Source organism: Nasonia vitripennis (assembly GCF_009193385.2).
Source record: "Nasonia vitripennis strain AsymCx chromosome 1 unlocalized genomic scaffold, Nvit_psr_1.1 chr1_random0007, whole genome shotgun sequence".
NCBI lineage: Eukaryota > Metazoa > Arthropoda > Insecta > Hymenoptera > Pteromalidae > Nasonia > Nasonia vitripennis.
Window position 1 is genome coordinate 350,132 of NW_022279594.1, and position 16,631 is coordinate 366,762.

At 36.3% G+C, this 16,631-nt stretch overlaps 2 protein-coding genes across 5 annotated transcripts in view; one reads left to right on the forward strand and one right to left on the reverse strand.

Moving 5' to 3' along the window:
* The window catches only part of LOC116417724, a 346,232-nt gene that overhangs the window by 317,354 nt on the left and 12,247 nt on the right, over positions 1 to 16,631 (forward strand). The window lies entirely within an intron of this gene.
* Positions 1 to 16,631, reverse strand: part of LOC107981912 (carcinine transporter) — a 535,006-nt gene that overhangs the window by 309,275 nt on the left and 209,100 nt on the right. For all 3 annotated transcript variants that reach the window (XM_031932406.1, XM_031932404.1, XM_031932400.2), the window contains exon 3: positions 999 to 1,220. In XM_031932406.1, the coding sequence (XP_031788266.1) occupies positions 999 to 1,220 (222 nt within the window). The remainder of the gene's footprint in view (positions 1 to 998; positions 1,221 to 16,631) is intronic.

A 16,631-nucleotide genomic window follows, 5' to 3' on the forward strand; every position in this document is an offset into this window, starting at 1 on the left:
GATGCGTATAGTTCGATCGCAGGCCGCAAGTGGCGTCATGATCGAATTCGCCACGCATTTTTAACACGGCATCGGCAATCTCTCCTCTAATCTCTGCTTTTGACTCTGTCTCCTCTCTATTCGTAACACTGGGTGCTAACTTCCTGGACCTATATTTGTATAATGCTATTTGTATACTACAGAAACTTGTAGGAGAGCGATACCCGATGGCTGTACTACAGAAACTTGTGGAAAAGCGATACCCAATAACTGTATTATGCATAATAGCTTACACGGCCAACTTCACGGTCCTACCACATACTGGAGAAAAAAGTAGAAATATTCTTTTGAGCATTCGTGATATTATACACCCGTTTATTATGAAAAAAAGAACGATTTATTTACAAATATTTTCATTGGAAATCATAGTTCAGCTCAGAAAAGATACTAATAAGCAAAAAAACTCACGAACAGTAACGATAAGCATTTTCTTCTGTATCACGAAAAATCTGAACAACAATATAGAAGTAAATAGTGTGACGGGCGCCGCGGCTTTGTCTGTTTCTCAAACTCGCCTTCGCGGCACTTCCGCGCCACTTGATCTATAAAGAAGACAACCAGCTACTATTTCTTTAGAGATCGATCGCATTGCATATACAACCGTATAGCATTATTATATGTGCATATTATATAATAAAACAATTACGTGTCACCGAGTAGCAGACGAATGTCAGTAGAGTAGGTTATGACTGCCATAACAATTTGCATATAATCTCACCGGAAGTTACGCGACCGGAGGAGACAAAATATCGAGACAAGAAATCTTATACAAAATAGAGATATGTGGGAAACCTGCGTTAATTAAGCGATGTACTTCCAAGTTTTAAATTGCATTTGAAAAATAGCTATATCACAAATAAGTTTAATGCCAACAAAAAAGATGAATTTTAAATCGATTGACCTATCAATTATTGCAAGAGGCTAATTTAATAATTACTATATAGTAAAATATTACTTACCCCGACTGTAGGTATGGCTATAATTTTTCTCATTGTCATATTCAGAGTTCCAAGCTCTGGTATGTTGCACCAATGAGACGGAGTATTTGACATAAACAACTGATTAAACGCACAAAATCCGCAAGGTAAACAAGCTGGCAAACATATAAACCACAATAATTGTTTTTGATATCTTCCAAATTCTCCAAGGATGGGCAACAGGTCGTCGAGATCAAACATATCCTGGATAATGTATAAAAAACAAATACTATTGTCAAAAAAATAATAATAATAATAATTGGTAGGGGATGTTAATGGTAATTTTTTAATTTCTAAGTGTTATTCTGGTTACGATTTTATTTGTTTGACCCAAAAGGATTAGTTTTTATGATTGCGATGTTTATAACTTTGCTCAGTAACATATCAATAATATTGAGCAACAAATTTTCTGATGCTTAAAATTATAAGCGGATTACCTGACATATCATCCTAATTTTGGTGATTTCGTGATGCGCCCATCGATATGTCGAGTGACATGTCACAGGATAAATTTGTATAGGATTTACAATGTTATATTATCCATAATCTAATAGTATTGTCACGTACGCACACTAGCGTGCATACGTGTAGCGCAGCATAGTAACAGCGAAAGTGCATCGCGAGCCCGTACTAATCGAGCAGATGATACCTTACGCCCGCATTATCACCGCATACCGATGTCCAGTCGCGAGGTTTACTGTCCGATCACAGGCAGTTCGCGACAGTCGGCGGGAAGCGCTTCTCCTGAGCGCTTCCTTGCACCCAAGTTCCGCGAGAGTCACACAAGCAGACACACCTCTCTCTCAATCTGATAATAAAGTCCACTTCCCACGCTAACGCCCTGTGCTTGACCTTCGTACGCTGCGACCACCCATTTCCCGATTATCCCACGTAACAGTATATATCGACAGTTAGAGTCACCAAGTTTGACAATATTCCTAATGGGCAAAATAATATTGCTGCAACCCTATTAAAAAATCTCAGGTGAGATCCCATGACAAAATCTCATCTGACCAAGCTCCGTAGCTGAAAAAATGCTAAGTTTAGTTGGAAAAAATTACTTTTAGAACCAGTTTTATATGCGTTTCAGACGATTTCTTATTGTTTTAGATAGTTCCCAAATAAAGCATTAAAAATTGCTTCCTCCTAGAGGAAGCTTTGTAATAGTAAAATTTTGAGTTTCTTCAAAACTTCTAGAAAATACTTATTGGTGTTTTAGAAGTTCAAATCAAGTGTTTTTAGAAAATGTCTTGGCAGAGAACGCAGCTTGGTTTGTTTTTACATTCTCTTGCATTATGTCCTTCGACTCCACACTTGTAACAGTGGTTCCTTCGATCCTGTATTACTGTGCAGTTTTTGCCGATATGTCCAAATCCTAGACATTTATAGCATTGAAGTGGACATGCATTCCGCTTTATCTCTCGTATTCTGGACACTACCCATCCTATCCTGATTTTCTGCTTTGCGATCATCTGCTGAGCCATTGTTGCTGGCATTTGAATGAACGCCGTCTGCGTATCGCCATATGCCTTGCGCACATATTTTACGGCCGTTTCCTCCACTGCATTTGAGCCGCTATCTTGAAACTCCTTCCGTAGCGCTTCCACGATGTCCTCCTTAGTGGTTAGAACATCAAGATCCTTTACTTTAAAGACCTTTACATCTTGTAGGGTTCTTACGGTGACACCCTCTTCTAGCACTTCTTGCACCGCTTGTCGAAGTTCCGTTGTCTTCCCTTCCGATGTGCGTTGGAGTTCCAAAAGTAGGTCACCAACCGCCGTTTTGCGTATCCTATTTACACTATCCCCTTGCATCTTTAGTTTTGGGTCTGCTTTCATCTTTCGCAAGATATCAGCGTAGGACTTCTCGTTGGTCTTGGCTTTGGCGGCTTAGATTTTCTAGTGCCTTTCTGATCTACAACACCATTGTTAATCTTATAGTCTTTTTTTTCTTTTCCTTTTTTTCCTGTCTTGTTTCCACCTTCTGCCAGGGTGGTAATGTCCCTGTTGTGGGTGGTGAGCACTCAGTAGTGCTGCAAGTCGTCGCTAATGGCACACTCTGGCCGTGTTTTGGCGTCTTGTCCTCTTCTTTTCTTTTCTTATTGATCTCGTTCTGTGTAGAAGACCGTTCCTTCCTCTTCTTCGGTGTTTCTACCTCCCGTTTTTCTTTTGAGGTCAGCGAGGTCCGTGAGCTATTTGACATCATCAGTCCATAGCTAGACTTGGTCTTGCTCGACGCTTCTCTTACACTGATAAGCCGTTTCCAGAAAAAAATGACCTTGCTCATGTCATCCTAAACACTGTTGTGAATGTTTTTGGCTGGACCTACTACAGCATCTATCTTGTCCAGATGGTTCTGAATCTTATATTGAAAAGTTGTTATATCATTAAATATAGAAAAATCATAATTTTTTAATGTATTATGAGGCATATGATTCAAGAAATGTGAATTTTACTTACAAGCTTACAAAAATTTTCCATCACTCGGCAATTTGGTCAAAATTTGAACTTTGTTGTTAAAAGACAACAGATTTTACTAGTATGGTATTTATAAAGTTTGTTTGATAATTTGTACAGTATGTCTGACAAGGAAAGGTACCCAACCCGAACTCACCGATTTTGATGATTTTCATATATGTTGTAGAACATAAAAAAATAAGAGACACGTATTTTTTTTTATCGGCTAATTTTCACTTTTAAGGGGTAAAAACCTCCCCTAAAGTTAACCCCCAAAAAGCGTTTTTTTTAAATATCTCGGCTTAAAATTAATATTTTTCAATGAAACAAATTGGAGGTTATTTCTTACAAAAAGAGCAAGTATTTCATGGTGATTTGAAGAGTAAGGGTAGCATCCCCTATTTTTAGGGGTTGAAAACATATATTTTTTGGCATAATTTTATAATAAAAATGTTTAAACCGACTAAAAGAAATTGGAAAAAATATTTAAACATCCTTAATAACAAAATTTAGTTGACGTCTTTCGGTGTTTTCATAAATATTACCCCTAAGGGGGTAAACAACCCCTAACACAAAATAACTGTAAATATGTAATTCAATACATAATATTTCGTAGAAAGTTTGTATATAGAGGTTTTCGAGGTCGCTGATTACAAATCAGTTATCAGATTTTGAAAATTCAAAATGGCGAAACCAATGTGGTGGACGAAAATGTCGAAAAAAAATTTTAACTTTCAAAAAAACTTGTTTACAAATGTGTGATCTTTGTAGCCTGTACATGTGAACTAAAGAGCCTTAAACCCTAAACCCCTAAAGAACAAATAGGCTAAATGGTTGTGCTTTTTAACCAAACGACTCCAAACCCCTAACCTTCAGACAAGCCGAAGGCCTATGCTTTACCGTAGACACGAGTATAGACATATTACCGATATTTTATTCTATCATTTTGTATGTAACAAATAACGTCTCGTTTTATGTTTCAATCAAAGATTATTTATTTTTCTGCTTTTATAAATTAGCATAATTTCAAAAGTAATTTCATAAATTATAAAGTATTTCATAAATTGCATAATTATATAATTTTATAAATTCAAAAAGTCCACACTTTTTTGCAAATGAAAAAACATAGGTTAATAAAATTAGTTTATCAAACTCTTTTGTGTTTTGTAATAAAATTTAATGTTGTCAAACTTAGGAGTTTTTCATTGTTACAATTATTTTGTAAGCCGAAAGTTTTTTAGATGAATTCTCGAAGTAATGATTATTGTATCTATAGTAAAATATTTATAGTCTGGAATTCCATAATAATACTATTTGATACGATTTAATGAATTTATCAAAAAATCTAAATTTAATAATAAATATTATTCTAATTATTATTATTATTTTTCATTATCATTGCTATTATCAGTATTACTGTTATTATTGCTATTGCAATTATGCTTATTCTTCTTCTTATTATTATTATTATATTACTATGATAATTTTTGTTATTGGTAAAAATACATAAAAGAATATTAATACTCGAACTTCATTTGCAATTAAAGAATACGTTGTTATTGAGAGGGAATTTTATATGCATTCATTAGTTTAATGAATGTTATCGTACATTCAATGATAATTCCACAGATAAATGTCTTTCACTCATAAAAGTTGTTGACAATATGTGCGAATCAGTATGTTCTTTTTTAGATTGTTTTCATCGAGTGTTTACCTCAGCTGCCTGTGTTATTTTTTAGGCAGTGAGTGAGTTTTGTGGGTATTCTAGTTCGATGCCGGAAAGTACGAATAGTACGTCTTTTTGTTTGTCAGTGGTATCATACAGTTGTAGAAAATTTTCTTTAGTTCAGAACAAGAAAAACACTAGAAAGTAGTGCAGAACTTACGGCTAAAGCTGAAGCATTTATCGATGACGTTAAATCGTGTATACCAAGGATTGGACTCGAAAATTTGTATAATACAGATCAGAGCGGATTTCAGCTAGAAATGCATTCTGGAAGAACATTAGCAGTAGAAGGAGAAAAGCAAGTGCAATGTCTGGTACAGTCAATTTCAGCAACAACGCATAGTTATACTATACAGCCACTAATATCAGCTACTGGACAACTGTTGTCACCGCTTTTTTTGTTTTAAAGGAACCAAGTGGCAAGTTTGGCCCTATTGTAGAACAAAACATATTTAGACCAGAAAACGTGTACGTGGAAGCATCCAAATCTGGAAAATTAACAACAAGTAAGGGAACTAATAACAATTTTTACATTGTAATATCGTTGATCAGTTAATTAGTAAGTCGTTTAATTGCAGATCACTTCAAAATCTGGTTGGAAAAAATATTTTATCCCTATGTAGGCCATCACTCAATACTATTACTTGATTCTTGGAGTGGTCATTGTGACAAAGTTATAGAAGAAACAATGCCACAAAATAAAATTATTAACATAAAAAAATTCCAACTGGAACCACAGGAAAAATACAACCACTTGATGTCTATGGATTCCGTATTTGGAAAAACTTTGTCCGAACATTTTCTGATAATGTAATGTTAATGGATCATGATATGAATTTACATGTGAGAAATAATATAATTAAACTTCAATCATTGGTTCACAACCAACTGTCTTCACCGAGATATATAGATTTGTTTAAATATTCCTGGTATAAAAGCGGTTACGTCAATGAAAAACCAGATAAATTTGATAATCCTATAGATTTCAGTTTTGGAAAGTCTTGTGCAACACATTGTGAAATAGAAGGGTGCACAAACATTGCAATTGTACGATGTGGTTGGTGCAAAAAAGCATTGTGCTTTAAACACTTTTATGAGGACTACCATTATTGTAAAAACATCGTAAAATAATATATTTTATGCTCAATACAAAAAATGCACTATGGCAAAAGATAAAAGATTGTAGATTATTATTATACTCTAATATTATAAACAAAAATACATTATAAGTTGAATTTACAATAAAGGAATTTCAATAACATTCTGATAACAATTTCTACGGAAATTATAAAACTGCTTCACACACAGAATTTTCTTGTTTACAAATTTAGGAATTTGAGGTGGTTTGGTTAAAAAGCACAACCATTTAGCCTATTTGTTCTTTAGGGGTTTAGGGTTTAAGGCTCTTTAGTTCACATGTACAGGCTACAAAGATAACACATTTATAACAAGTTTTTATGAAAGTTAAAATTTTTTTTCGACATTTTCGTCCACCACATTAGTTCCGCCATTTTGAATTTTCAAAATCTGATATCAGATTTGCAAAGAGCGATCTCGAAAACCCTTATATACAAACCTTCTACAAAATATTATGGATTGAAGTATACTTATAGTTATTTTGTGTTAGGGGTGGTTTACCCCCTAAAGGGTAGTATCTATGAAAAAATCGAAAAACTTAATTTGTTTATTATAGATGTTTACAAATTTTTTCCAATTTTTTTAGTCGTTTAAAACTTTTTTATTATATACAATTTTTTTTCGATATTTCCGTCCTATTGGTTCCGCCATTTTGAATTTTCAAAATCTGATAACAGATTTGTAATCAGCGACCTCGAAAACCTCTATATACAAACTTTCTACGAAATATTATGTATTGAATTACATATTTACAGTTATTTTGTGTTAGGGGTTGTTTACCCCCTTAGGGGTAATATTTATGAAAACACCGAAAGACGTCAACTAAATTTTGTTATTAAGGATGTTTAAATATTTTTTCCAATTTCTTTTAGTCGGTTTAAACATTTTTATTATAAAATTATGCCAAAAAATATATGTTTTCAACCCCTAAAAATAGGGGATGCTACCCTTACTCTTCAAATCACCATGAAATACTTGCTCTTTTTGTAAGAAATAACCTCCAATTTGTTTCATTGAAAAATATTAATTTTAAGCCGAGATATTTAAAAAAAACGCTTTTTGGGTGTTAACTTTAGGGGAGGTTTTTACCCCTTAAAAGTGAAAATTAGCCGATAAAAAAAAATACGTGTCTCTTATTTTTTTATGTTCTACAACATATATGAAAATCATCAAAATCGGTGAGTTCGGGTTGGGTACCTTTCCTTGTGAGTTAATATAATTGTTCACACACACATATACCCTGTGGAACACCCATACTCACTAGTAAGCTATCACTTTCTATACCATCAATTTTAAGAATTTGATATCTGTTATTCAGATAGCTTTGAAAAAGATCCAACGCCTGACCACTAATACCTATACAATACAGTTTATATAATAACAATTTAGGTCGACTGTATCAAACGCTTTAGCCAAATCGAGAAAAGTTACTATTGTTGGTATTGTTTTATCTACGTTATTATACAGTATTTGCGTAATATAGTTCAAAGCATTTTTTCAGCCAATATTTTTTATAAAACCAAATTGATGTTTGGAAATTATGTAATTTTTTTGGATAAAGTTATATAATCTGTTATAGATAATTCTTTCAAATACTTTAGCAACATTAGATATTAGTGAGATAGGCCTATAATTGCTAATGTTAAGGTGGGACGACGAGGACGTGCTAGCAGGTCTAATGAAGTTCGCACTGGACTTGGTGGAGAAATGGTGTAATAAAGTAAAACTAGGGGTTAACCCCAACAAAGTCAGTGTCATGCTGTGTACGAACAGGTATAAGACTAAACCGATGAAAGGGCTTCAACTACATGGTGTCCCCTTGAAATTCGTAAAGGAGGTCAAATACCTGGGAGTCACGCTCGACGCCAGACTCAACTGGGGAAAACATATTAAAGAAAAATGCGAGAAAGCGATATGCACTTTCTGGGCCTGCAGGAGGGCTTTTGGCAATACCTGGGATCTGGAACCGGATAAAGTGAGATGGTTATATGATGCAATCATTAAAACCAAGACTCTTTCATAGGGCACTGGTATGGGGTCACAAATGTAAGTTGAAAACTCACATCAGGGCACTGAACAAGGTGCGAAGATTGGTTATGGGAGGAATCACGGGTTCCATGCGAACGAAAACTACGGTCGCTATGGAAAAACTGTTGGAACTCCCCCCCCACCCCCCTAGGAAAAGTGATTAGGGCAAATGCGTGCAGAACGTTCTGCAGAATAGCGGAATCAACGAACTGTTCGGAGTTCAAGAATGCGGCACTTCTGGAACATGTAATGCCACTAATGGAAGAAAGAGGTTGCGACAGAATGACGGTAAGAATTAATTTCTCCAAACCGTTCTCGATCCTGATCCCGGAAAGGGAAAAATGGAAGAGGGGTTCACACAAACTGCTTAAAGACAGTGTAGTGTAGTTTACCGACGGCTCCAAGAATGAGAATGGCGTAGGAGTAGGAGCCTGGAAAAAGAGCAATCAATGACTGGCTCAATTCGCAACTAAGCAATAAATGGGCTAACGCCATAGGGCTAAGACAGGCTAGGGTTCTGATGGACGGTAGTCCACCAGAGAAGTGGCTGCGGACCATTAGGGGCCTAAGCAGGAGCAGGCTGAGACTGGCCGTTGGGTGGCTGACGGAACATTGGAGAGTAGGATACCACCTGTAGAACTTAGGACTGAGCAACTCTGGGAGCAGCAGGTGGTGCTTTAAACACAGACAAAACAAAAATCATTTTCGCATCGAAAGAAGAGATGGCGGAGATTTGAAAAAGGAGAGAGGAGATCAACAAAGAGAACAATGTAAGAATGGAGCAGTGTATAAGCTAGTTAGAGAGAAAGGCAAAAAGAAAGGCAATTTTAGAAAGGGAGAGAAGGATGGAGGAGGCAAAGAGAAGAGGAGAACTCATGAAAAGAGGGAACATCAGGGTGAGAGTAGAAGGGAAGGTATTCGAATCAGAAGAAGAGGGCAGAAGAAGAGGGCAGAATAAAGAAGGTGAGAGAGGCGGAGAAGAGGGATGGGGAGGAAGATTATAGAGAAGGAAACAGCAGTGTACTATGTATAAAGCAGGTGGTGCAAGTACGAAGACGAGACCACCTCCCACCTGCTGTGTAAATGTCCAGATTTCGCAGGGATGAGACAGAGAAAGTGGGGGGTTCCTATGTTGCGGTTAGAGGAACTGAGGACAAACAACTTGGTATCAATTTGCCGAGTTGCCGAAGCCATAAACAAGTGTTTATAAAGTAACTTCTTAAGGTAGAGCATATAGAGCACAATAGGCTTCGCATGAGTGCTCGACCGGCACATCCCCGTGCAGGGGCAGCCGTAGTTCACCTCCATCAACTATGACTATGACTATGACTATCTTATTTAAGGCTCCGATCGAAACTAGGGACATTTATTCAAATTCAAATATTGCGCACCCGCGCGCCACCTGTAGAAAGGTTAGAATCAATGTGTCGGAGAAGGACAGAACGACCGTTCTGCTGCTCTGCTAGCAGACAGCAAATATTTCAAAACACAGCTGGTATAATCCTAGCATGTGTTTTACACCGAGTAAGCGCAGCTGATGTCTTTGCATTGCATAAAAACAGCTGATATTTTTCAAAAATATTTTAAAACTAATCTAAGTAGTGTTTGTAGTCTTTTTGGGATTATAGCTTATAGCTTATAACCTCGAAAATAAAAAAAGTGAAGTGTTAGTCTAGAAGCAGAGCAGTGAAGTTTTTTAAAAAATTGTAAAGTTTAGTGATTTTAAAAATGTGTGTGATCATCAAGATGCCAAAGAAAGGTTTGCGAGTACCCATCTAGACAAGAAGTACTCTCGAGGAGGTGGCCAAATGAGTCCAAGAAGATTTATAGAAGTAACAAATGAGGATGAACCTGCCAACGAGTCCAGACCTTCGAGTTGAGCAAAAAAGATACAAACTCCAGCAGCGGAAGAAACCTCTAAGGTCAGAAATGGATTGAATGATATCAACATTCTATTTCATGCGCTCGAGGAACTTTTGATTTGCAACCAATGTCATGGCTAAGTTCGTCTTAGCGAATCTAAAGCTTAAGGATTGGGATTCAAGATTGAAGTAGTGTGCATTGTGTGTGGTCAGCTAGCAGCTATTAACTCATGCAGAAAATTTGGCGTCAAGAACCATGCTTGGAAGAACAACAGAAGAGCAGTGGTTACATTTCGTGCCCTTGGACTTGGACACGCTGGTCTATTAACATTTTGTGGGTTGATGGACTTAAAAGCCATGGCTTAGGCTGCATACCCATATAGCACCCGATCTTTCAGCAATATTTTCTAAAGGTTACATCGACAGATTCAAAAATATTGCAGGCAGATTATTGAATTTTTTGGATACTGTCCAGCAATATTGCTGTTTCCGGATCGAATTTAAAAAAAAACAAAAACAATATCGCAGCAATATTGCTCATAGATTATTTGCAATATTGCGTTAATATTGTAAATTAAAGGTAAAAAAACATTAAATGAAAAAAATTATATAAGCGAAAATATTTTTAGAGAAAATGGTTTTTCTCTACCTGATGTTGTCCCTCGGTGGTGATTAAGAATATTGGTTTGTCTCTATTGGTTTTCCCGAGGCATGTTGTGTGGTGAGAAAGGAAAGAAAGAATTTTAAGACATTTTCTCTTTTCTTCTCAACGTTTTGACGGACAATGCCGCCCTCATTAGGAGACTGATGTAAACAAATTTTATTGAAAACTTGTTGTATAACAATATATGTACAGTGTGAAGAATAGAACTTACAATTATGGAGAAGATCGGTACACAGTTTTGTCGAGAAGGCGCTTCTTCACCGGGCGGACAGAAAAATATGGCAAAGAGAGGGACTACCAGAAGAATGGAGAAAAGGGACTGTGAAACCAATCTATTAAAAAGGAGATAAGGGTGAATGCAAAAACTACAGAGGGATTACCCTAATGGATACAGGATATAAAATATACGCAGAACTGATAAGTGAGAGAATGGAAAAGAAGCTAGAAGAAGAGGACAGACTGAGTGACATGCCGATGGGGTATAGAAAAGGGAGAGGGACGATAGATGTAATATACGTGTAATATATGTGAGAAAATCAGTAGATGTAATGAGTAGATGTAATATATGTGAGAAAATCAGTAGAGCAAGAGCTAAGGAAAAAAGGTGGGAAAGTGTACGCCTGCTTTGCAGACATGAAAGCAGCATTCGACAAACTAAACAGGGAGGAAGTATGGAAAATGATGAAGAGACTGGAAGTGAGCAGGAAAATAAGAGAAAGGATTAAAGAGATTTATGAAAAGACGGAATGTGAAGTAAATATAGGAGAAAGAAAAATAGGCAGCTCCGATACGCTAAGTCCACTACTTTTCAATGTGGCAATGGCAGACCTGGAAGGAGAGATGAGTAAGATACAGGAAGGCTGAATCATTCTAGAAAGAAGAAAATTATGATGGATTTCATACGCGGATGATGTGGTGCTTTTAGCATCAAACGCGAGTGGATTAGAACAAATGCTGAAAAGATTTAAGAGAATCATAAGGAGAAAGGGTCTAGAATTGAATACAGAGAAAACAAAGATTATGATATTCAGAAACAGAGGAAGAAGAAGAAGTTCGAGGGGAATGGAGAAGAGATACAGGTGGTGAAGAAATTTGAATATTTAGGCTACACTAAGAAAGAGAACGGAAAGGAAGAGGAACAAATCAAGAAAGTGAAAGGAAAGGCAATCGCCGTGTTAGGCACGGTATGGGGGATAGGTGAGGCAATCTTCAAAGATAACTGGAAGATGAGAATGAAGCTATTCGACGCACTAGTTCAGAGCGTAATGGAGTACGGAGCGGAGATATGGCGGTGGGGAGGTCAGGAATAATTAGGGAAAATACAGAGAAGGTAGATGAAATGGGTACTGAAGCTGGAGAGAACAACCCCAGCACACGTTATTCATTAAGAGCTAAAACGGTTCAAACTGGAAACAAGAGCAAGGAAAAGGGCAGTTGGATATGAGGGAAAATTAAGGAGGGCTAAAGAAAACTCCTTGTTAAGAGAATGCTGGAGTCTACTGAAGAAAGAGGGAGAAAGAGGTGAATGGAGAGGAAGAGGGAAGGACGTAAGAAAGAGCGAACTAGAAAAATGCGGAATTTCTGTGGAAGAATATAACAGAAGAGTAGAAGAGAAAGAAGGGGTGGAAGAGGAGATGAAGAGGATTAACGAGGACACACAATGGTAAAAGTGGAGATAAGAGATAAGAGGATCGAAATATGCAGAAGAGATAATAGAAATATTGATGAAACAAGGAGAAACGCCGGAATATTTAAGAGAGACAGAAGAACAAATGAGAGGGGCACTAGGAACAATAGCAAGATTGAGACTAGGAAGTGAAACAAGAGGTAACTACTATTGGAGGAAGGAAGAGGACATGAAATGCAGAATGTGCGGGAGAGAAGAAGAGACATTGAGACACATAATGGAAGCCAAATAGGGAACCTTAATAGTATTATATGGAAGCGGAAAAACAAAGAAGAAGTAACAGAGTAATGGAGAAAAAAGCATAAGAAAAGGGAAGGCAGGCAAAGAGAGATGGGAGAAGTTTCAAAAAGCGCGCGCAAAACTCCTAGGGGTTCCGAGGAAAAGTCTCTAGGAGGGGAGCGAGAAAGAAACTAGGAACGTCGGCAAGGAAGAAAGGAGCAGAACGAAGAAACGTGACGGAAAAGAAAAGGGAATAAATAGAATAGAAGCAAAAGCACATGTAGAAAATAGTAGAAAGAGGTTAGAAAGCAGAGATCGTTCAACTAGATAAGAGATAAAAAAGAGAAAAAGCTAGATAGTAGAGATGACGCACTTTGAGAGAAGAATGGAGAGGGAGATGAGAGAAATAAAAGAGGAGGTGAAGGAGTGGAAGGTGAAGATGCAACTGGAGAGGGGAAAAAGGGAAGCGGTGGAGAGAAAACTGACGGACCTGGAAGAGGACGTGGAGATCCTGAAAGTTAAAGTGAGAGAAGAGAGAAGAGAAAGGGAGAAGATGCAAAGGGCAGTTAAAGATATGAGGGCTAAGATAAAGAAGGCGAAGGAAAAGGGGAGACGTAAAAGGGAGAGAAATGGCTCGGAAGAGGTAAACAATGTGAAAGTGAAAAGTGAGGTTAGGATGGTGAGGTGACATTAAGCAAAAGAAAGAGAAGGGAAGAGGGCAGAAGCAAGGTGTGGGAGAGAGGAGCAATAATACACAAGGAAGCAAACTGGGACAAGAATAAGGTTCTACAGGACTAGCTGGACGAATTTTTAAATAGGACGAACTGGGAACTGAAGGAGACTTTAAACACAGACAAAACAAAAATCATTTTCGCATCGAAAGAAGAGATGGAGGAGATTTGAAAAAGGAGAGAGGAGATCAACAAAGAGAACAATGTAAGAATGGAGCAGTGTATAAGCTAGTTAGAGAGAAAGGCAAAAAGAAAGGCAATTTTAGAAAGGGAGAGAAGGATGGAGGAGGCAAAGAGAAGAGGAGAACTCATGAAAAGAGGGAACATCAGGGTGAGAGTAGAAGGGAAGGTATTCGAATCAGAAGAAGAGGGCAGAAGAAGAGGGCAGAATAAAGAAGGTGAGAGAGGCGGAGAAGAGGGATGGGGAGGAAGATTACAGAGAAGGAAACAGCAGTGTACTATGTATAAGAGAAAAATAGAGAAAAAAAAAGAAAACAAAATGTACTGAGATATTTTTGTATTATTATAAATCCTAGATATATGAAACAATAAAAACTATACTATATACTGTTATCATTATCAAGGATAAAATAACCTTTTTATTACCTTTTTATAAAAATTTATAAAATGCCTTTTTTTTGGTTGCAGGTAAGAAAAGCCATAAAGAGCGCTAAGGTATAAGTGAATATACCTCATAATTGCTAAGAGTCAAGGTCTATGTGTGTGGAACACAGAAAACTTGGTCCATAGGATTTGTTAAGCACTAAATTAAGTTATACTTTCATCAATAATCATAAACTTTAATGTTGATTTTCTCTAAATGTGCTTTTTACAGATTTTAGCTCACTGTCCGTAGGATTCCAGTGAACGAATGGTTCTTTTGGGCTCAAAGTCAAGGGGGATACTCTGTACATCTGTAGTTTTCGTATTAATGCAGGGATTTTGATTTGAGTGTTTAGAAAATGTTTTATAGACAAAAGGGTTCTATAATAAGTGAAAAAAAAAATCAGTTTTATCATCGCCAAATCATTTCTAAGCATTCAAATTGAAATCCCTGCATTTATACTAAAACTGCAGGTGTATAAAGTATCCTTCTTGAGTTTGAGCTCAAAAGAACCATTCGTTCACTTGGAATCTTACGGACAGTGAAAAAATTCATAAATCCCTGCACCGAGTGCCACAATGGGCTAGCAGGGATAATGAAGGTTTAAGCACGGTAAAGTTAAAGGTATCATTATAAGAAATTTCAAATGATTTACTTTAAGTTTATGATTTTTACTTATAATTCTTTTTTCTGGGTTTAAAGGTATTGTGTCACCTTAAGAAATGTTTTCTTAGCGTTTAAACAACGTTGGAAATGATCGCTATTCGATATTCATAAAACCATGAACCTTTTTATAAAACATTTATGTAGCATTTTAAAAACAGTTAAATAACCGTTAAACATTTACGAACAAACAACATGTAATATTTGTCCTAATTCAATATATGGAACGTTTTTAAAAAATGTTAAAATTATTATATGGGATGAAATGGTATTTAGACATGCTTATAAAGCAATAAATACATTTTTACAAGATTTGTATATTAATAACAATCCTTTTGGAGGGAAAATCATCGTTGCGTCTGGTGATTTTAGACAAACACTTCCTATAGTACGCCATGGCAATCGTACAAAATTGATAGAGTTATGTGTAAAAAGAAGTAAATTATGGTTATCTTTCATAAAATTATCATTAAATGAAAATTTGAGATCACAGAATGAAGATTATAAATTTGAAAATTGGGCATCAATGTAGGAAAATATGTAAGTGCAACAAAATTTAAATTACAAAATAATGTTGGAAGAATCCTATAAACATTTATTTGTAATAATGATTTGATTATAAAAATTTTCAGACATAAAATTAATCCAAATAATTTATCGTTAAAAAATGAAGTGATTTTATCACAATTAAATTCTTATATATAAAAAATTAATGAAAATACAGTTAAAAAAATTGATGGTTAGAGTTTTGTATTTCATAGTAAGGATAGAATTGAAAGTGAAAATGATGACTATTTGATAGAATCAATACCAACTGAATTTCTAAATTCGTTGATACCATATGGATTTCCAGCACATAAATTCTCTATTATATTAAAATGTGTCTGGTAGTCTCCGGCTGCAAGTTCACTTTATCTCCAAAACTACGCCTCCTTAGGAGTCGGGGTAAACCGGAAGTCGACCAAAAGTGAACCGTATGTCGACCGTAAGTAAACCAGAAGTAATAGGAAAAATACAAAATGACCCGGAAGTGACCGAAAATAACCGGCAATGAACCGGAAATATAATACCGAAAATAAACAGGAAGTGAGCAGAATAATGTATATTTGCTGAAGTACTCCTAAGGGGTAAATCAGAAATTAATCAATAAATAATCGATAACAATTTTAAAAAGTATTATTCATGAACTGTAAATAATGTTGAAGCCTTTCTTATACATAAATATATAAATGTGTAACGATACGACTTTCCCCGAGAGAATGGATAGTCAGTCGGTTCCAGGATCTGGATAGGGGAAAAGAAAAGCAATGAGTCTGTTTTTATATTTTAACAATCATAAAGTATATTTGGTAACAAAACAAAAGTATTGGGAGTTAGTTGTTAAATCCCGTCTGAAACAGAAATCAATTACGGTTTTTGTTAAGAATATTTTGCCATTACAATTTGTATTGTTTAAACTAACTCGGTTAACAAATTTTGAGTACGGCTTCATGATTTCGGTATAATTGCAATTATACGGTTGCGGCATCGGTTTGTCGGTTCGGTGGCAATGTTACAAGGCAATGACGGATTTCGAGGTTAGGAATTCATTCAGTACGCTGGAGACGTGTGCGCACGGCTACGCCGATCCAAGTGTGTCGCGTAACAACGGTTTCGATCGCTCTGTGTGCGCATAGGTGCGGTCAAAATGGTGTTACGATGTTTTGAGGTTATCCCTTGGAATTGTAGAGTCGTGAGCGCACGGCTCTACGAATCCACGTCGCTCGTCTCGTTCTTCTCTTTGCCCTGTGTGCACACAGAGACAAAGAGAGTTGTGAGATGTCGGCGTAAAGTTGGTT